Raw genomic sequence first — 15,699 nt, forward strand, 5'->3', positions numbered from 1 at the left:
AGAATTTGTTCTTAACTGACTTGCCAAGATAAATAACATTTTGAAAAATAAACTATTTAATCTATTTTAGAATAAGGCTGTGAAGTAACAACATGTGGAAAAGTCAAGGGGTCTTGGAAGAGTTCCAGTGTTGGATAGCCATAGCCAGCTAGTTAACATAGCATCCCTCTCTGTTTGAGCCGGGTGTTTGTGTAGGCTAAACTAGCTATCTCCAATTTGACTACTACAAAATATCTCTCTCTCTCTCTTGCTTTTCCTTAATTTTGGAAGAAATTATTTTTTCCCCAAACTGTTCAAATATTGTCTTTCTATCTTTTTGAGTCAACTACTTTGTTCTGTTTGTTTGTTCTGTTAGGTGACCTAAACTGGGATATGCTTAACACCCCGGCAGTCCTACAATCTAAGCTAGATGCCCTCAATCTCACACAAATCATTAAGGAACCCACCAGGTACAACCCTAAATCCGTAAACATGGGCACCCTAATAGACATTATCCTGACCAACTTGCCCTCCAAATACACCTCTGCTGTCTTCAATCAGGATCTCAGCGATCACTGCCTCATTGCCTGTATCCGCTACGGGTCCGCGGTCAAACGACCACCCCTCATCACTGTCAAACGCTCCCTAAAACACTTCTGCGAGCAGGCCTTTCTAATCGACCTATATCCATCCTGCCCTGCCTAGCTAAGGTCTTCGAAAGCCAAGTCAACACAGATCACTGACCATCTCGAATCCCACCGTACCTTCTCCGCTGTGCAATCCGGTTTCCGAGCCGGTCACGGGTGCACCTCAGCCCCGCTCAAGGTACTAAACGATATCATAACCGCCATCGATAAAAGACAGTACTGTGCAGCCGTCTTCATCGACCTGGCCAAGGCTTTCGACTCTGTCAATCACCACATTCTTATCGGCAGACTCAGTAGCCTCGGTTTTTCTAATGACTGCCTTGCCTGGTTCACCAACTACTTTGCAGACATAGTTCAGTGTGTCAAATCGGAGGGCATGTTGTCCGGTCCTCTGGCAGTCTCTGGGGGTATCACAGGGTTCAATTCTCGGGCCGACTCTTTTCTCTGTATATATCAATGATGTTGCTCTTGCTGCGGGCGATTCCCTGATCCACCTCTACGCAGACGACACCATTCTGTATACTTCTGGCCCTTCCTTGGACACTGTGCTATCTAACCTCCAAACGAGCTTCAATGCCATACAACACTCCTTCCGTGGCCTCCAACTGCTCTTAAACGCTAGTAAAACCAAATGCATGCTTTTCAACCGTTCGCTGCCTGCACCCGCACGCCCGACTAGCATCACCACCCTGGACGGTTCCGACCTAGAATATGCGGACATCTATAAGTACCTAGGTGTCTGGCTAGACTGCAAACTCTCCTTCCAGACTCATATCAAACATCTCCAATCCAAAATCAAATCTAGAGTCGGCTTTCTATTTCGCAACAAAGCCTCCTTCACTCACGCCGCCAAACTTACCCTACTAAAACTGACTCCTACCGATCCTCGACTTCGGCGATGTCATCTACAAAATAGCTTCCAATACTCTACTCAGCAAACTGGATGCAGTTTATCACAGTGCCATCCGTTTTGTTACTAAAGCACCTTATACCACCCACCACTGCGACCTGTATGCTCTAGTCGGCTGGCCCTCGCTACATGTTCGTCGTCAGACCCACTGGCTCCAGGTCATCTACAAGGCTATGCTAGGTAAAGTGCCGCCTTATCTCAGTTCACTGGTCACGATGGCAACACCCACCCGTAGCACGCGCTCCAGCAGGTGTATCTCACTGATCATCCCTAAAGCCAACACCTCATTTGGCCGCCTTTCCTTCCAGTTCTCTGCTGCCTGCGACTGGAACTAATTGCAAAAATCTCTGAAGTTGGAGACTTTTATCTCCCTCAACAAGTTTAAAAATCTGCTATCTGAGCAGCTAACCGATCGCTGCAGCTGTACATAGTCCATCGGTATATAGCCCACCCAATTGACCTACCTCACCCCCATACTGTTTTTATTTATTTACTTTTCTGCTCTTTTGCACACCAGTATCTCTACTTGCACATGATCATCTGATGATTTATCACTCCAGTGTTAATCTGCTAAATTGTAATTATTCGCTCCTATGGCCTATTTATTGCCTACCTCCTCATGCCTTTTGCACACATTGTATATAGATTCTCTTTTTTACGCCATGTGTAACTCTGAGTTGTTGTCTGTTCACACTGCTATGCTTTATCTTGGCCAGGTCGCAGTTGTAAATGAGAACTTGTTCTCAACTAGCCTACCTGGTTAAATAAAGGTGAAATATAAATAAATACAAAATTTGCCACATTTGATGTACTGCAGTGCTAGCGAGCTGTAGCTTATGCTTTCAGTACTAAATTCATTCTCTGATCCTCTGATTGGGTGGACAACATTTCAGTTCATGCTGCAAGAGCTCTGATAGGTTGGAGGACGTCCTCTGGAAGTTGTCATAATTACTGTGTAAGTCTATGGAAGGGGGTGAGAACCATGAGCCTCCTAGGTTTTGTCAATGTACCAAGAGGAGGACAGAAGCTAGCTGTCCTCCGGCTATACCATGGTACTACCCTACAGAGTGCTGCTGAGGCTATTGTAGATCTTCTTTGAAAAACAGTGTGTTCTAATACATTTTTTGGTGATGTGAATGTAGTTAGTGTAGTTTTATCTAAAAAGGGTAACTTATTTTTAATGGTTTCACTTTATATTTTTATGAAATTCACTGAGGATGGTCCTCCCCTTCCTCCGCTGAGGAGCCTCCACTGGTACAGTATGTACTGTTCTGTTCTCTGCAGAAGGAATGGATGTACTGTCTGCGACGTTATGTTGTGATCACAGCAGAATTAATATTAGAAATATTTTTCAGTGTTCTGAAATCCAAACGGCAGCACAGAAAAACAAATATTGACCAAAGCCGGGGCTTAGTCCCAAGATGTCTATGGGATGTACTGTTTCTACTGCTTGCACCTGTCTCAGCCAGAAGCTCAGTTTTAAAGAATCCAGAAGCCCACTATTAACAATACATACCTCTTGTCCCCAGCATGTCTACAACCAGCAGGAGGTGAGGGAGCTCCTGGGACGTCTGGATCTGGGCAACCGCACCAAGATGGGCCAGAAGGGCTCCTCAGGTCTGTCCCGAGCTGTGTCAGCCTATGGCATTGTGGGTAAGATAGTCCTCCTTGGACCCTCAGTCCTCACAACTTCTTCTCCTCTACCAGTTGCTATAGGAACGGCCATGAGCCTGTCGGCATGTCTTGTCTAGTGAGTACTGCACATGAGGGTTTTGGCTGAGATGTGTAGGCTAGTAGGACTGTGGTAAGGAGAGTTGATCCTGAAGCAGTCATTAAGGGCAGAAAGTGTGTTTTCTGTCCCTGTGTTGCTGTGGAAACCAGCTTTTGGAGGGTTCAGAGATATTATAGAGTTAGTGCTCCTAGCGGGCAATTTTTTAAAATATTTTTTACAAGAAGCTAATCAATGCAGTCACTTGTTTTGGTTTACTTAATTGATCAAATAAAGACTTAAAAGCGTAATCCAACCCCATTCAGATGTATTTCTGGCCTTAGTCTCTATACCTGTTTCTACTCTCATAAGCACGTGACACTACCTGATCTCTCAAGGCCTTCAGTGGCCACTTGAAGTTTGACAATAACCAACTTCCTGCTAGACCATTTTCCCACATTTTTCTCTTGAAAACCAATTTTGTTACTTAATTGGTAATTTCGGTGTCTGAACCTGAGAGATGTATTTAGTCTTAATGCCTGGAAGAATGAAGCATCTCAAGGTGAAGTGGTTGCTAATGTGGAGTTGTGATGCTCTTGCTAGTAGAAATGTCAAGCTTTGAGATCAAGTTCACACTGAACAGAGGGAAGAAGGGATCCTGAGAGGGGAGCGTCACACAGCCTTATTATCCTTCTGTCTTGTTTCTGTACGCACACACACACGCACACGCACACGCACACAAACCCATTTACTTGGAGGCTGAGTCAGATGACATTCAGTAGTTTGAACAGACAATGTTGTGAGGCTTTAATCATGGTGCCTTGTTCCAACCGTCTCCGGGCCAGTGTGTTTGTAGAATTATACCAACAGGTAATAGGTCTGACAGTAGTGTGAATGCCATTCATCCCCCATCAGCCCTGATCTACATACAGTAATGGGGAGAACAACAAACAGATGTGCGCAAGCAAGGACGCACAGGCATACACATTACAGTACCTTCGGAAAGTATTCAGACCCCTTGACTTTTCCCACATTTTGTTAGGTTACAGCCTTATTCTAAAATTGCAACCATTTTTTCTCTCTCATCAAACTACACACAATAACCCATAATGACAAAGCAAAAACTGGTTTTTAGACATTTTTGCTAATTTATTAAAAATAAAGAACTGAAATATCACATTTTACATAAGTATTCAGACCCTTTACTCAGTACTTTGTTGAAGCAACTTTGGCAGCGATTAAAGCCTCGAGTCTTCTTGGGTATGACGCAATTAGCTTGGCACGTGTATTTGGGGAGTTTCTCCCATTCTACTCTGCAGATCCTCTCAAGCTCTGTCACTTAAAGCCACTCCTGCGTTGTCTTGGCTGTGTGCTTAGGGTCATTGTCCTGTTGGAAGGTGAACCATCTCTCCAGTCGGAGGTCCTCAGCGCTCTGGAGCAGGTTTTCATCAAGGATCTCTGTATTTTGCTCCGTTCATCTTTCTCTCGATCGTGACTGGTCTATCAGTCCCTGCCACTGAGAAACATCCCCACAGCATGAGGCTGCCACCACCATGCTTCACCGTAGGCATGGTGCCAGGTTTCCTCCAGACGTGAGGCTTGGCATTAGGTCAAAGAGTTCCATCTTGGTTTCATCAGACCAGAGAATCTTGTTTCTCATGGTCTGAGTCCTTTAAGTGCCCTTTGTCAAACTCCAAGCAGGCTGTCATGTGCCTTTGACTGAGGAGTGGCTTCCATCTGGTCACTCTACCATAAAGGCTTGATTGGTGGAGTGCTTCTAGAGCTCTGTCATCTCCCTGACCAAGGCCCTTCTCCCCCGATTGCTCAGTTTAGCCGGGCGGCCAGCTCTTGGAAGATTCTTGGTGGTTCCAAACTTCTTCCATTTAAGAATGATGGAGGCCACTGTGTTCTTGGGGACCTCCAATGTTGCAGACATTTTTGGGTACCCTTCCCCAGATCTGTGCCTCAACACAATCCTGTCTCGGAGCTCTACGGACTATTCCTTCGAACTCATGGCTTGTTCTTTGCTCTGACATGTACCGTCAACTGTGGGTCCTTTATATAGACAGGTGTGTGCCTTCCAAATCATGTCCAATCAATGGTAACAGGATGCACCTGAGCTCAATTTTGAGTCTCATAGCAAAAGGTCTGTATACTTATGTAAATATGTTGGCAGTTTTTATAAATTTGTACAACTTTGGAAAACCCTTTTTTTGGGTTGTCATTATGGGGTATTGTGTGAAGATTGCTGACTATTTTTCTTTATTTAATCTATTTTAATCTAATCTATAATAAGACTGTAATGTAACAAAATGTGTAAAAAGTCAATGGGTCTGAATACTTTCCAAAGGTGGTGTGTGTGTATATACACACACACACACACACACACACACACACACACACACACACACACACACACACACACACACACACACACACACACACACACACATACTGCCGTTCAAAAGTTTGGGGTCACTTAGAAATGTCCTTGTTTTGGAAAGAAAATTTAAAAAATGTGTCCATTTTAAAATAACATAAAATTGATCAGAAATACAGTGTAGACATTAATGCTGTAAATTACTATTGTTGCTGGAAACGGCTGATTTTTAATGGATATCTACATAGGCGTACAGAGGCCCATTGTCAGCAACCATCACTCCTGTGTTCCAATGGCACGTTGTGTTAGCTAATCCAAGTTTATAATTTTAAAAGGCTAATTGATCATTAGAAAACCCTTTTGCAATTATGTTAGGACAGCTGAAAACTGTTGTGCTGATTTGAAGAAGCAATAAAACTGGCCTACTTTAGACTCGTTGAGTATCTGGAGAATCAGCATTTGTGGGTTCGATTACAGGCTCAGAATGGCCAGAAACTTTAGTACTTTCTTCTGAAACTTGTCAGTCTATTCTTGTTCTGAGAAATGAAGGCTATTCCGCGCGAGAAATTGCCAAGAAACTGAAGATCTCGTACAACGCTGTGTACTACTGCCTTCACAGAACAGCGCAAACTGTCTCTAACCAGAATAGAAAGAGGAGTGGGAGGCCCCGGTGCACAACTGAGCAAGAAGACAAGTACATTAGTGTCTAGTTTGAGAAACAGACGCCTCACAAGTCCTCAACTGGCAGCTTCATTAAATAGTACTCGCAAAACACCAGTCTCAATGTCAACAGTGAAGAGGCGACTGAGATTCTCTGCCTTCTCGGCAGAGTTGCAAAGAAAAAGCCATATCTCAGACTGGCCAATGGAAAGAAAAGATTAAGATGGGCAAAAGAACACAGGCACTGGACAGAGGAAGATTGGGAAAAAGTGTTATGGACAGACTAATCTACGTTTGAGGTGTTCGGATCACAAAGATGAAAGCGAAGTTTGAAGGAAACTATTATTTTGATGAAATCATTATTTATAACCTTGTGAACAAACCTCTTGACTATTTCCTATTCATTTTGCAACTCTTCATGTATGTTTTAATGGAAAACAAGGACATTTCTAAGTGACCCCAGACTTTTGAACAGTAGTGTGATATATACATATATATACAGTGGGGCAAAAAAGTATTTAGTCAGCCACCAATTGTGCAAGTTCTCCCACTTAAAAAGATGAGAGAGGCCTGTAATTTTCATCATAGGTACACTTCAACTATGACAGACAAAATGAGGGGAAAAAATCAAGAAAATCACATTGTAGGATTTTTAATGAATTTATTTGCAAATTATGGTGGAAAATAAGTATTTGGTCACCTACAAACAAGCAAGATTTCTGGCTCTCACAGACCTGTAACTTCTTCTTTAAGAGGCTCCTCTGTCCTCCACTCGTTACCTGTATTAATGGCACCTGTTTGAACTTGTTATCAGTATAAAAGACACCTGTCCACAACCTCAAACAGTCACACTCCAAACTCCACTATGGCCAAGACCAAAGAGCTGTCGAAGGACACCAGAAACAAAATTGTAGACCTGCACCAGGCTGGGAAGAGTGAATCTGCAATAGGTAAGCAGCTTGGTTTGAAGAAATCAACTGTGGGAGAAATTATTAGGAAATGGAAGACATACAAGACCACTGATAATCTCCCTCGATCTGGGGCTCCACGCAAGATCTCACCCCGTGGGGTCAAAATGATCACAAGAACGGTGAGCAAAAATCCCAGAACCACACGGGGGGACCTAGTGAATGACCTGCAGAGAGCTGGGACCAAAGTAACAAAGCCTACCATCAGTAACACACTACGCCGCCAGGGACTCAAATCCTGCAGTGCCAGACGTGTCCCCCTGCTTAAGCCAGTACATGTCCAGGCCCGTCTGAAGTTTGCTAGAGAGCATTTGGATGATCCAGAAGAAGATTGGGAGAATGTCATATGGTCAGATGAAACCAAAATATAACTTTTTGGTAATAACTCAACTCGTCGTGTTTGGAGGACAAAGAATGCTGAGTTGCATCCAAAGAACACCATACCTACTGTGAAGCATGGGGGTGGAAACATCATTCACATTTGTGGCCTGCTGGAGGTCATTTTGCAGGGCTCTGGCAGTGCTCCTCCTTGCACAAAGGCGGAGGTAGCGGTCCTGCTGCTGGGTTGTTGCCCTCCGACGGCCTCCTCCACGTCTCCTGATGTACTGGCCTGTCTCCTGGTAGTGCCTCCATGCTCTGGACACTACGCTGACAGACACAGCAAACCTTCTTGCCACAGCTCGCATTGATGTGCCATCCTGGATGAGCTGCACTACCTGAGCCACTTGTGTGGGTTGTAGACTCCGTCTCATGCTACCACTAGAGTAAAAGCACCGCCAGCATTCAAAAGTGACCAAAACATCAGCCAGGAAGCATGGGATCTGAGAAGTGGTCTGTGGTCACCACCTGCAGAACCACTCCTTTATTGGGGGTGTCTTGCTAATTGCCTATAATTTCCACCTTTTGTCTATTCCATTTGCACAACAGCATGTGGAATTTATTGTCAATCAGTGTTGCTTCCTAAGTGGACAGTTTGATTTCACAGAAGTGTGATTGACTTGGAGTTACATTGTGTTGTTTAAGTGTTCCCTTTATTTTTTTGAGCAGTGTATATATACAGAGTTGAAGTTGGAAGTTTACATACACTTAGGTTGGAGTCATTTAAAACTTGTTTTTCAACCGCTCCACAAATTTCTTGTTAAACTATAGTTTTGGCAAGTCGGTTAGGACATCTACTTTGTGCAACAATTGTTTACTGACAGATTATTTCCCTTATAATTCACTGTATCACAATTCCAGTGGGTCAGAAGTTTACATACACTAAGTTGACTGTGCCTTTAAACAGCTTGGAAAATTCCAGAAAATGATGTCATGGCTTTAGAAGCTTCTGATAGGCTAATTGACATCATTTGAGTCAATTGGAGGTGTACTTGTGGATGTATTTCAAGGCCTACCTTTAAACTCAGTGCCTCTTTGCTTGACATCATGGTGAAAATCAAAATAAATCAGCCAAGACCTGCTTGAAGGCAATTTACAAACGCCTGAAGGTACTACGTTCATCTGTACAAAAAATGGTACGCAAGTATAAACACCATGGGACCACGCAGCCATCATACCCATCAGGAAGAAGACGCGTTCTGTCTCCTAGAGATGAACGTACTTTGGTGCGAAAAGTGCAAATCAATCCCAGAACAACAGCCTTGTGAAGGACCTTGTGAAGATGCTGGAGGAAACGGGTACAAAAGTATCTATATCCACAGTTAACAAGTCCTATATCGACAACCTAAAAGGCCGCTCAGCAAGGAAGAAGCCACTGCTCCAAAACCGCCATAAAAAAGCCAGACCGGTTTGCAACTGCACATACTCTACTCAGACTGCATCCAGTTTGCTATCACAGTGCCATCCGTTTTGTTACCAAATCACCTTATACCACTGCGACCTGTATGCTCTAGTCAGCTGGCCCTCGCTACATATTCGTCGCCAGACCCACTGGCTCCAGGTCATCTATAAGTCTATGCTTGGTAAAGCTCCGCCTTATCTCAGCTCACTGGTCACGATAACAACACCCACCCGTAGCACACGTTCCAGCAGGTATATCTCACTGATCATCTCCAAAGCCAACACCTCATTTGGCCACCTTTCCTTCCAGTTCTCTGCTGCCAGTGACTGGAATGAATTGCAAAAATTGCTGAAGCTGGAGACTTTTATTTCCCTCACCAACTTGAAACATCTGCTATCTGAGCAGCTAACCGATCGCTGCAGCTGTACATAGTCCATCTGTAAATAGCTCACCCAATCTACCTACCTCATCCCCATACTGTTTTTATTTACTTTTCTGCTCTTTTGCACACCAGTATCTCTACTTGCACATCATCATCTGCTCATTTATCACTCCAATGTTAATCTGCTAAATTGTAATTCTTCGCCACTATGGCCTATTTATTGCCTACCTCCTCATGCCTTTTGCACACACTGTATATAGACTTATTTTCTTCTGTGTCATTGACTTGTTTATTGTGTTATTGGCTTGTTTATTGTTTACTCCATGTGTAACTCTGTGTTGTTGTCTGTGTCACACTGCTTTGCTTTATCTTGGCCAGGTCGCAGTTGTAAATGAGAACTTGTTCTCAACTAGCCTACCTGGTGAAATAAAATAAAAAATAAAAACATGGGGACAAAGATTGTACTTTTTGGAGAAATGTCCTCTGGTCTGATGAAACAAAAATAGAACTGTTTGGCCATAGTGACCATCGTTATGTTTGGAGCAAAAAGGGGGTTGGCTTGCAAGCCGAAGAACACCATCCCAACCGTGAAGAACGGGGGTGGCAGCATCATGTTGTGGGGGTGCTTTGCTGCAGTAGGGACTTGTGCACTTCACAAATAGATGGCATCATGAGGACAGAAAATTATGTGGATGTATTGAAGCAACATCTCAAGACATCAGTCAGGAAGTTGAATCTTGATTGCAAATGGGTCTTCCAAATGGACAATGACCCCAAGCATACTTCCAAAATAGTGGCAAAATGGCTTAAGGACAACAAAGTCAAGGTATAGGAGTGGCCATCACAAAGCCCTGACCTTAATCCTATACCAGCTCTGTCAGGAGGAATGGGCCAAAATTCACCCAACTTATTGTGGGAAGCTTGTAGAAGACTACCGGAAACGTTTGACCCAAGTTAAACAATTTAAAGGCAATGCTACCAAATACTAATTGAGTGTATGTAAACTTCTGACCCACTGGGAATGTGATGAAAGAAATAAAGCTGAAATAAATCATTCTCTACTATTATTCTGACATTTCACATTCATACAATAAAGTGGTGATCCTAACTGACCTAAGACAGTTAATTTTTACTCAGATTAAATGTCAGGAATTGTGAAAAACTGAGTTTAAATGTATTTGGCTAAGGTGTATGTCAACTTCTGACTTCAACTGTATGTGTGTGTTAAAAAAAAAAAATACATATATATATATATATATACATACACACACACACACAGGTGAAGTGCATGTAAGCCAGGGTGCAGGCCACCTCTGCCCATGATACCTTATCGTTTTTTACATTAAAACTATATGGGGGTGAGGGATGCTGCTATTTAGGTGCGCTCATACAGGAGTAGTAAAGGTACAGTTCACTACTTTTGTGAGAGAGAAAAAATATTGTGATTTTATCAGGGAGTGCTGCAGCACCCTTAGCACACTTGCTTCCCACGGCTATGTCTCACGGTCAGTCCCTTTCAGACGGTTAAGCATTGCACCTGTACTATCATTTCCGTACCTCAATTCCACCTTGCTAAGTTGTATTTCCTTCTTTTTTAACTTCACAGTCGTGCCAAACAGGACTTCGCTGCTGTTGCTTGCCTTTCGAACCGTTAATTATGATGACATAGTGTAGAGTGGACTCCAAAATAATTGATTCCTGGACGCAGTGGCGGATTTAGGTATAGGCGACATGGGCAGCCACCTAAGGCGGTATCTTGTCGGGGGCGGCACGGGGCACCCGCACAAAAAAAAATCGTAATGGTGACATATGAGAGATCGGTTTTCTAGCGCTCATTTGCACGTCACGTCAATGATATCATGTCACCGTGTAGGACTGTGGGTCAATTAACCTTGTCGGAGTGGGCTCCCTGATTTCTAGTTTGTGAGCTAGACAGGCTACTACTGCCACTCAGAAGTACGAGATGGGGTGGGGGTAGGTTGACCTCAGATCTCCCCACTGGAAACCCAAGGTAGGGGGAGCGGGGGAATCTATCAAATAGTGCACATCTAACTTTTTGTACAGCACTAATGCAATTAGTCAAATCAGTCACACTACGAAATGCTACCAAATAAACCACAATTCATTCATAATACTGTTCAATTTTTTTCTGGTTTGTGTGAAATCGTTAAGAATAATATAAAACCAGTCTGCACACCACCAAGGTGAATTGGTTTGGTCTTGACTCTTAGTTGACAGTGTTGAGGGATGGGTAATGTATTGATGCCCGAGTGCCAAATCAACACATTTGTTTCTATTTGTCTTTGTTACTTCTTTTTGATATTTATGAGTCTTATTTTTGTATATATTGTTATTTATATAGTTTTAAATGTTATGATTATTTATTTGTGTTTTTCCAAATGTCTGAATAAAAATTAGTTAGTGCAGAATGGTGCTTTTTTGTTGTTGTTGTTGCCGGGTGGGGCGCTGAAAGGGGGGTTCGCCCAGGGAGCCTTACAAGCTATAACCGCTACTGCCTGGACGCCTTGCACGTCGACGCCCGGTGTCGACTCCCATTTCTGAGTGTCAAGATTTGATTTCGCTAGGGATCGACTCCTAAGATTCAGTGTTTTTGAAACGGAGGAGACTTATTAGTTGCCGTACTTCTGAGAAAATAAGCACATTCATAGCGATCCAGGGACGGGGAGAGAGAGGGGAGGTGCACAGTATGCAGGTCGGCCACCAGGCAGACAGTCAGGCCTAGTGCATGGTTCTATCTATCGGCAATCAAAAGCTGTATCTCTCAATGGAATGCTGTATCTCACAAAGAATAATGAATACGCCCCACACAAGCTAGCGCAAGGGAGAGAGGGGAGGGAGGGGCCAGGCAGAAAAACATGTCTTTGCACGCCTCGCAAATTCCCCAAAGAAGCCTAAAGTTCCTCTCTGGTTTTATTTTAAATTACACAACTTTCCCCAGGCCTTTATAGCCTATTGTCTAGTTAGGCTATAACACGAAAAATAATGTTTTTTGATAACTGCGATTTTAATTTAGTATAGGGCTGAGCGACTACTGCTTTTTGAGGTAGTCTCAGTTCGATTAAAAAAAAATGATTTCGGTTTCATTATGTGGATTGAATTCTGTAACTACACAGGATAAAACAAGTAAGGAAAGTCCCATGGTGGTAGTGACTGCCCATTACTGCTTCTGACTTATTAACCATTTATTCACATTACTTTACTTTTAAATAAAATACTTCAGTTGTTGTGTATATTACATTTGTTTAATTTGATTTTATTAATTAATTCCAAGTTATTTTCTCCTCTCTATAAAGCTGTTGCCTATGCTGTCTGAGAAAATCACTATTTTAATAGTTCTTCAAAGTAAATAAGGCATACTGATAAATACCAACAATCACTTAGATCATATGTGTCAAACTCCATGGAGGGCCGAGTGTCTGCAGAGTTTTGCTCCTCCCTTGTACTTGATTGATGAGGTCATTAATTAGTAAGGAATTCCCTTCACCTGGTTGTCTAGGTCTGAAATGAAAGGAAAAACCAGCAGAGACTAGGCCCTCCATGGATACCTCGTGAAGCAATTGCTCTCAAAGTAGGCCTATCCCTTTTGATCAGGCATTTTCATGCCTATATGTCGCAGGCTAAAAGAAACAGGTGTACAATGGATTATGGTCATTGTAGTTAGTTTAGCGCTGAAAATGTGATAATTATGTAGAACATTGGTCTGTTGGAATCTACAACTCCCTACTACATCGCACAATTCGGACATGATCTGATTTATCTCTAGAGAAACTTCAACGCAATTGAGGCATTGAGAATTGGAATTCAAATAATTGAACTGACATCTGTCAATTTAGTTGTTTTAAAAACTGAAAAATAACCAACTTTTCAGTTAATCGTTCAGCACTAATATGGTTTAAGGTTTAAACATTCACACCCACAGACACCCAATCTATTTTTCTATCTGAAATTGACAATCACTGCAATTGGCTACGTAGGTAACATGGCATGGCCTACAGAGAAACATTTCTTGGAAGTCCTCTGTATTGAGCTGGATGGTGACTAGAACAGGGGTTTTCACTCAGGCCCCCCCTTCTGTCACAGGTCAGGTTTTCTCCCTTGAGTGTACACCAGAGGTTGCCACTGGAGAACACCCTTGGGTTACTTCTAGTATCCAGGTGACCCTGATTGGGCTTATTGGGATCACCTGCTGGATGACTATTTAGGTTCCTCTGTGGACTGGGCCAGTTGCTCAGGTCTCATGTTTTGTTCAGTGTTCTCGTGGGCCCTTGCTTTGTTGTTTTGCTATGAAGACCTTATGTAAATATTCTGGATTTACCCTTACCTCTATCTGTTGTGTTTCTCTGTGCCTGTGTCCGAGTTCGTACTAGCACTAATGTCACACCTTCCAGCATTGGACAAATAGCTCTCTACGGTTTGCGATGACTGACATGACAAGAGGAACTGATGATGCACTGCCCAATTTCTAAATGACACCTTTTGCATTCTACTATTACAACTTTCAAGAGTAAGTTGAAAGCCGGACTGAGTTCAATTTGGGAACCACTGATCTAGGAAATCACTCACACCGACCCAGACAAAGCAAGGAAATTGAATGTCAATGTGTCACGGCAAGAACATGGGTGGTTCTGATGATGTAAAATGGGTAAGGGTATCATTTTGAGGTACAAAATGTCCATTCTCTCATCCCCAATCCTCAAACCATTTATGCTTAATATCATTTATCCATATGAATTTATCCTATGCTGTTTCTAGGGATGTTTCTCTCATCTATCCCCAGTAGGTTATTTCCCCCAGGAGGATGCGTAACCTGTAGATTTGCCTATGGTCTCATCCCCTCCCATTAACGTAAATGGGAGTGGGGGCCCAGGACCGAGTTTGGGAATCCCTGGTCCTTGTGGTCTGTGTTTCTAGCGGTTCATGACCTCCAAGAGGAGATCATATGAAAACAGCCTGACTAATATGATTGACAAACAATAATATGCTCTCAGAGAACATCTATTCTACTTTTCCGTGAAGCAGTATATCTCTGTGTATTACAGTAGTGAATACACATTCCAGGACTGAAAGCATATTATTTTGTAATTGAAAATATATATATATATATATATATATATATATATAATTTAAAATAAAGATTTTGAAGGTGATAATGAAGGATGTAAGACAGATGAACAGACTGTGAGTGTGTTGTGGTCATGCAGCGTGAAAAACAAGTGGTCTCATCTATCATGAAGACACACATACATACATAGATAGGCACTCATTTGATTGTTGAGATGAGAATAGATATTGTACATAGATGTATGAAAATGTTATCTGGGTGGTTTGAGGTGTCCTTTAGTAATACTAATCGTATGTGTGCTGTTCATGTGTATTCATTGTCCTGGTCTTGCAGGCTTTGTCCGATTCCTTGAGGGTTATTACCTCGTGTTGATCACCAAGCGGAGGAAGATGGCCGACATTGGTGGTCACTCCATATACAAGATAGAGGATACTAACATGATCTACATCCCCAACGACTCAGTGAGGGTGACACATCCTGACGAGGCCAGGTACAGTAGGTCAACCGTTATATACCCAACATCTCACACCCCACTGGAGATTTTCTCCTTTCCTTCCACTTTCCTCTTTCTCTCACTTGTTTCTCTCTGTTTACACACACACAGTGTGACTGCTTCACTGACCCACTAACCAAGTGTGACCAGCTAAGGATCACTCAGTATATGGGTCTAAATAACCTGCCGTGCACAGCAAATGATTATGACATGTTCTAGTCTCCCCTTTTCATTGAGATGAGAAAGTAACATGTATGATGTTATATCTCAAAGACTAGGACTGTTTCCTATGTGACCTGACGACTCCGGTCATGTGACTGTGGTGATGCGACAGGAAAAACTCCTGCCACTAGTATTTGAGGTTCTGACTAGGTGGGATACAGCTACGACCAGAAGTTACTTTTTCGTAGCAGGTTAGGAGAACTTACGCAGCCACGTGGCAGGTTAGGAGAATTGGGTTAATGTTAGGAAAGGGGTTAGGGTTAGCTCAAATGCTCTCCTGAACTGCTACGAAAAGTCAATTCCGGTCGTGGCTGTACTCTGTCTAGTCACAACCAGTATTATGTCATTGATGCAGGTCTTAACCATAAGAGATTGGGACTGTTTATTTCTCCTCTTATAGATACGTGAGGATCTTTCAGAATGTGGACCTGTCCAGTAACTTCTACTTCAGGTAAGTAAGTGTGTGAGATCTTAAAAATAGCCACTC

The 15,699-nt window shown here is 42.8% G+C and overlaps 1 protein-coding gene across 3 annotated transcripts in view; it reads left to right on the forward strand.

The window, feature by feature from the left end:
• fig4a (FIG4 phosphoinositide 5-phosphatase a) overlaps positions 1–15,699 on the forward strand; it is a 96,847-nt gene that overhangs the window by 5,886 nt on the left and 75,262 nt on the right. The window contains exons 4-6 of one of the 3 annotated variants that reach the window (XM_071413028.1): positions 3,066–3,189; positions 14,831–14,987; positions 15,613–15,663. In XM_071413028.1, the coding sequence (XP_071269129.1) occupies positions 3,066–3,189; positions 14,831–14,987; positions 15,613–15,663 (332 nt within the window). Of the gene's footprint in view, positions 1–3,065; positions 3,190–12,925; positions 13,004–13,946; positions 14,078–14,830; positions 14,988–15,612; positions 15,664–15,699 lie in introns of those variants that run through there. The other 2 variants (XM_071413030.1, XM_071413029.1) reach the window with 2 other exon arrangements.

Source organism: Salvelinus alpinus, chromosome 8 (assembly GCF_045679555.1).
Source record: "Salvelinus alpinus chromosome 8, SLU_Salpinus.1, whole genome shotgun sequence".
NCBI lineage: Eukaryota > Metazoa > Chordata > Actinopteri > Salmoniformes > Salmonidae > Salvelinus > Salvelinus alpinus.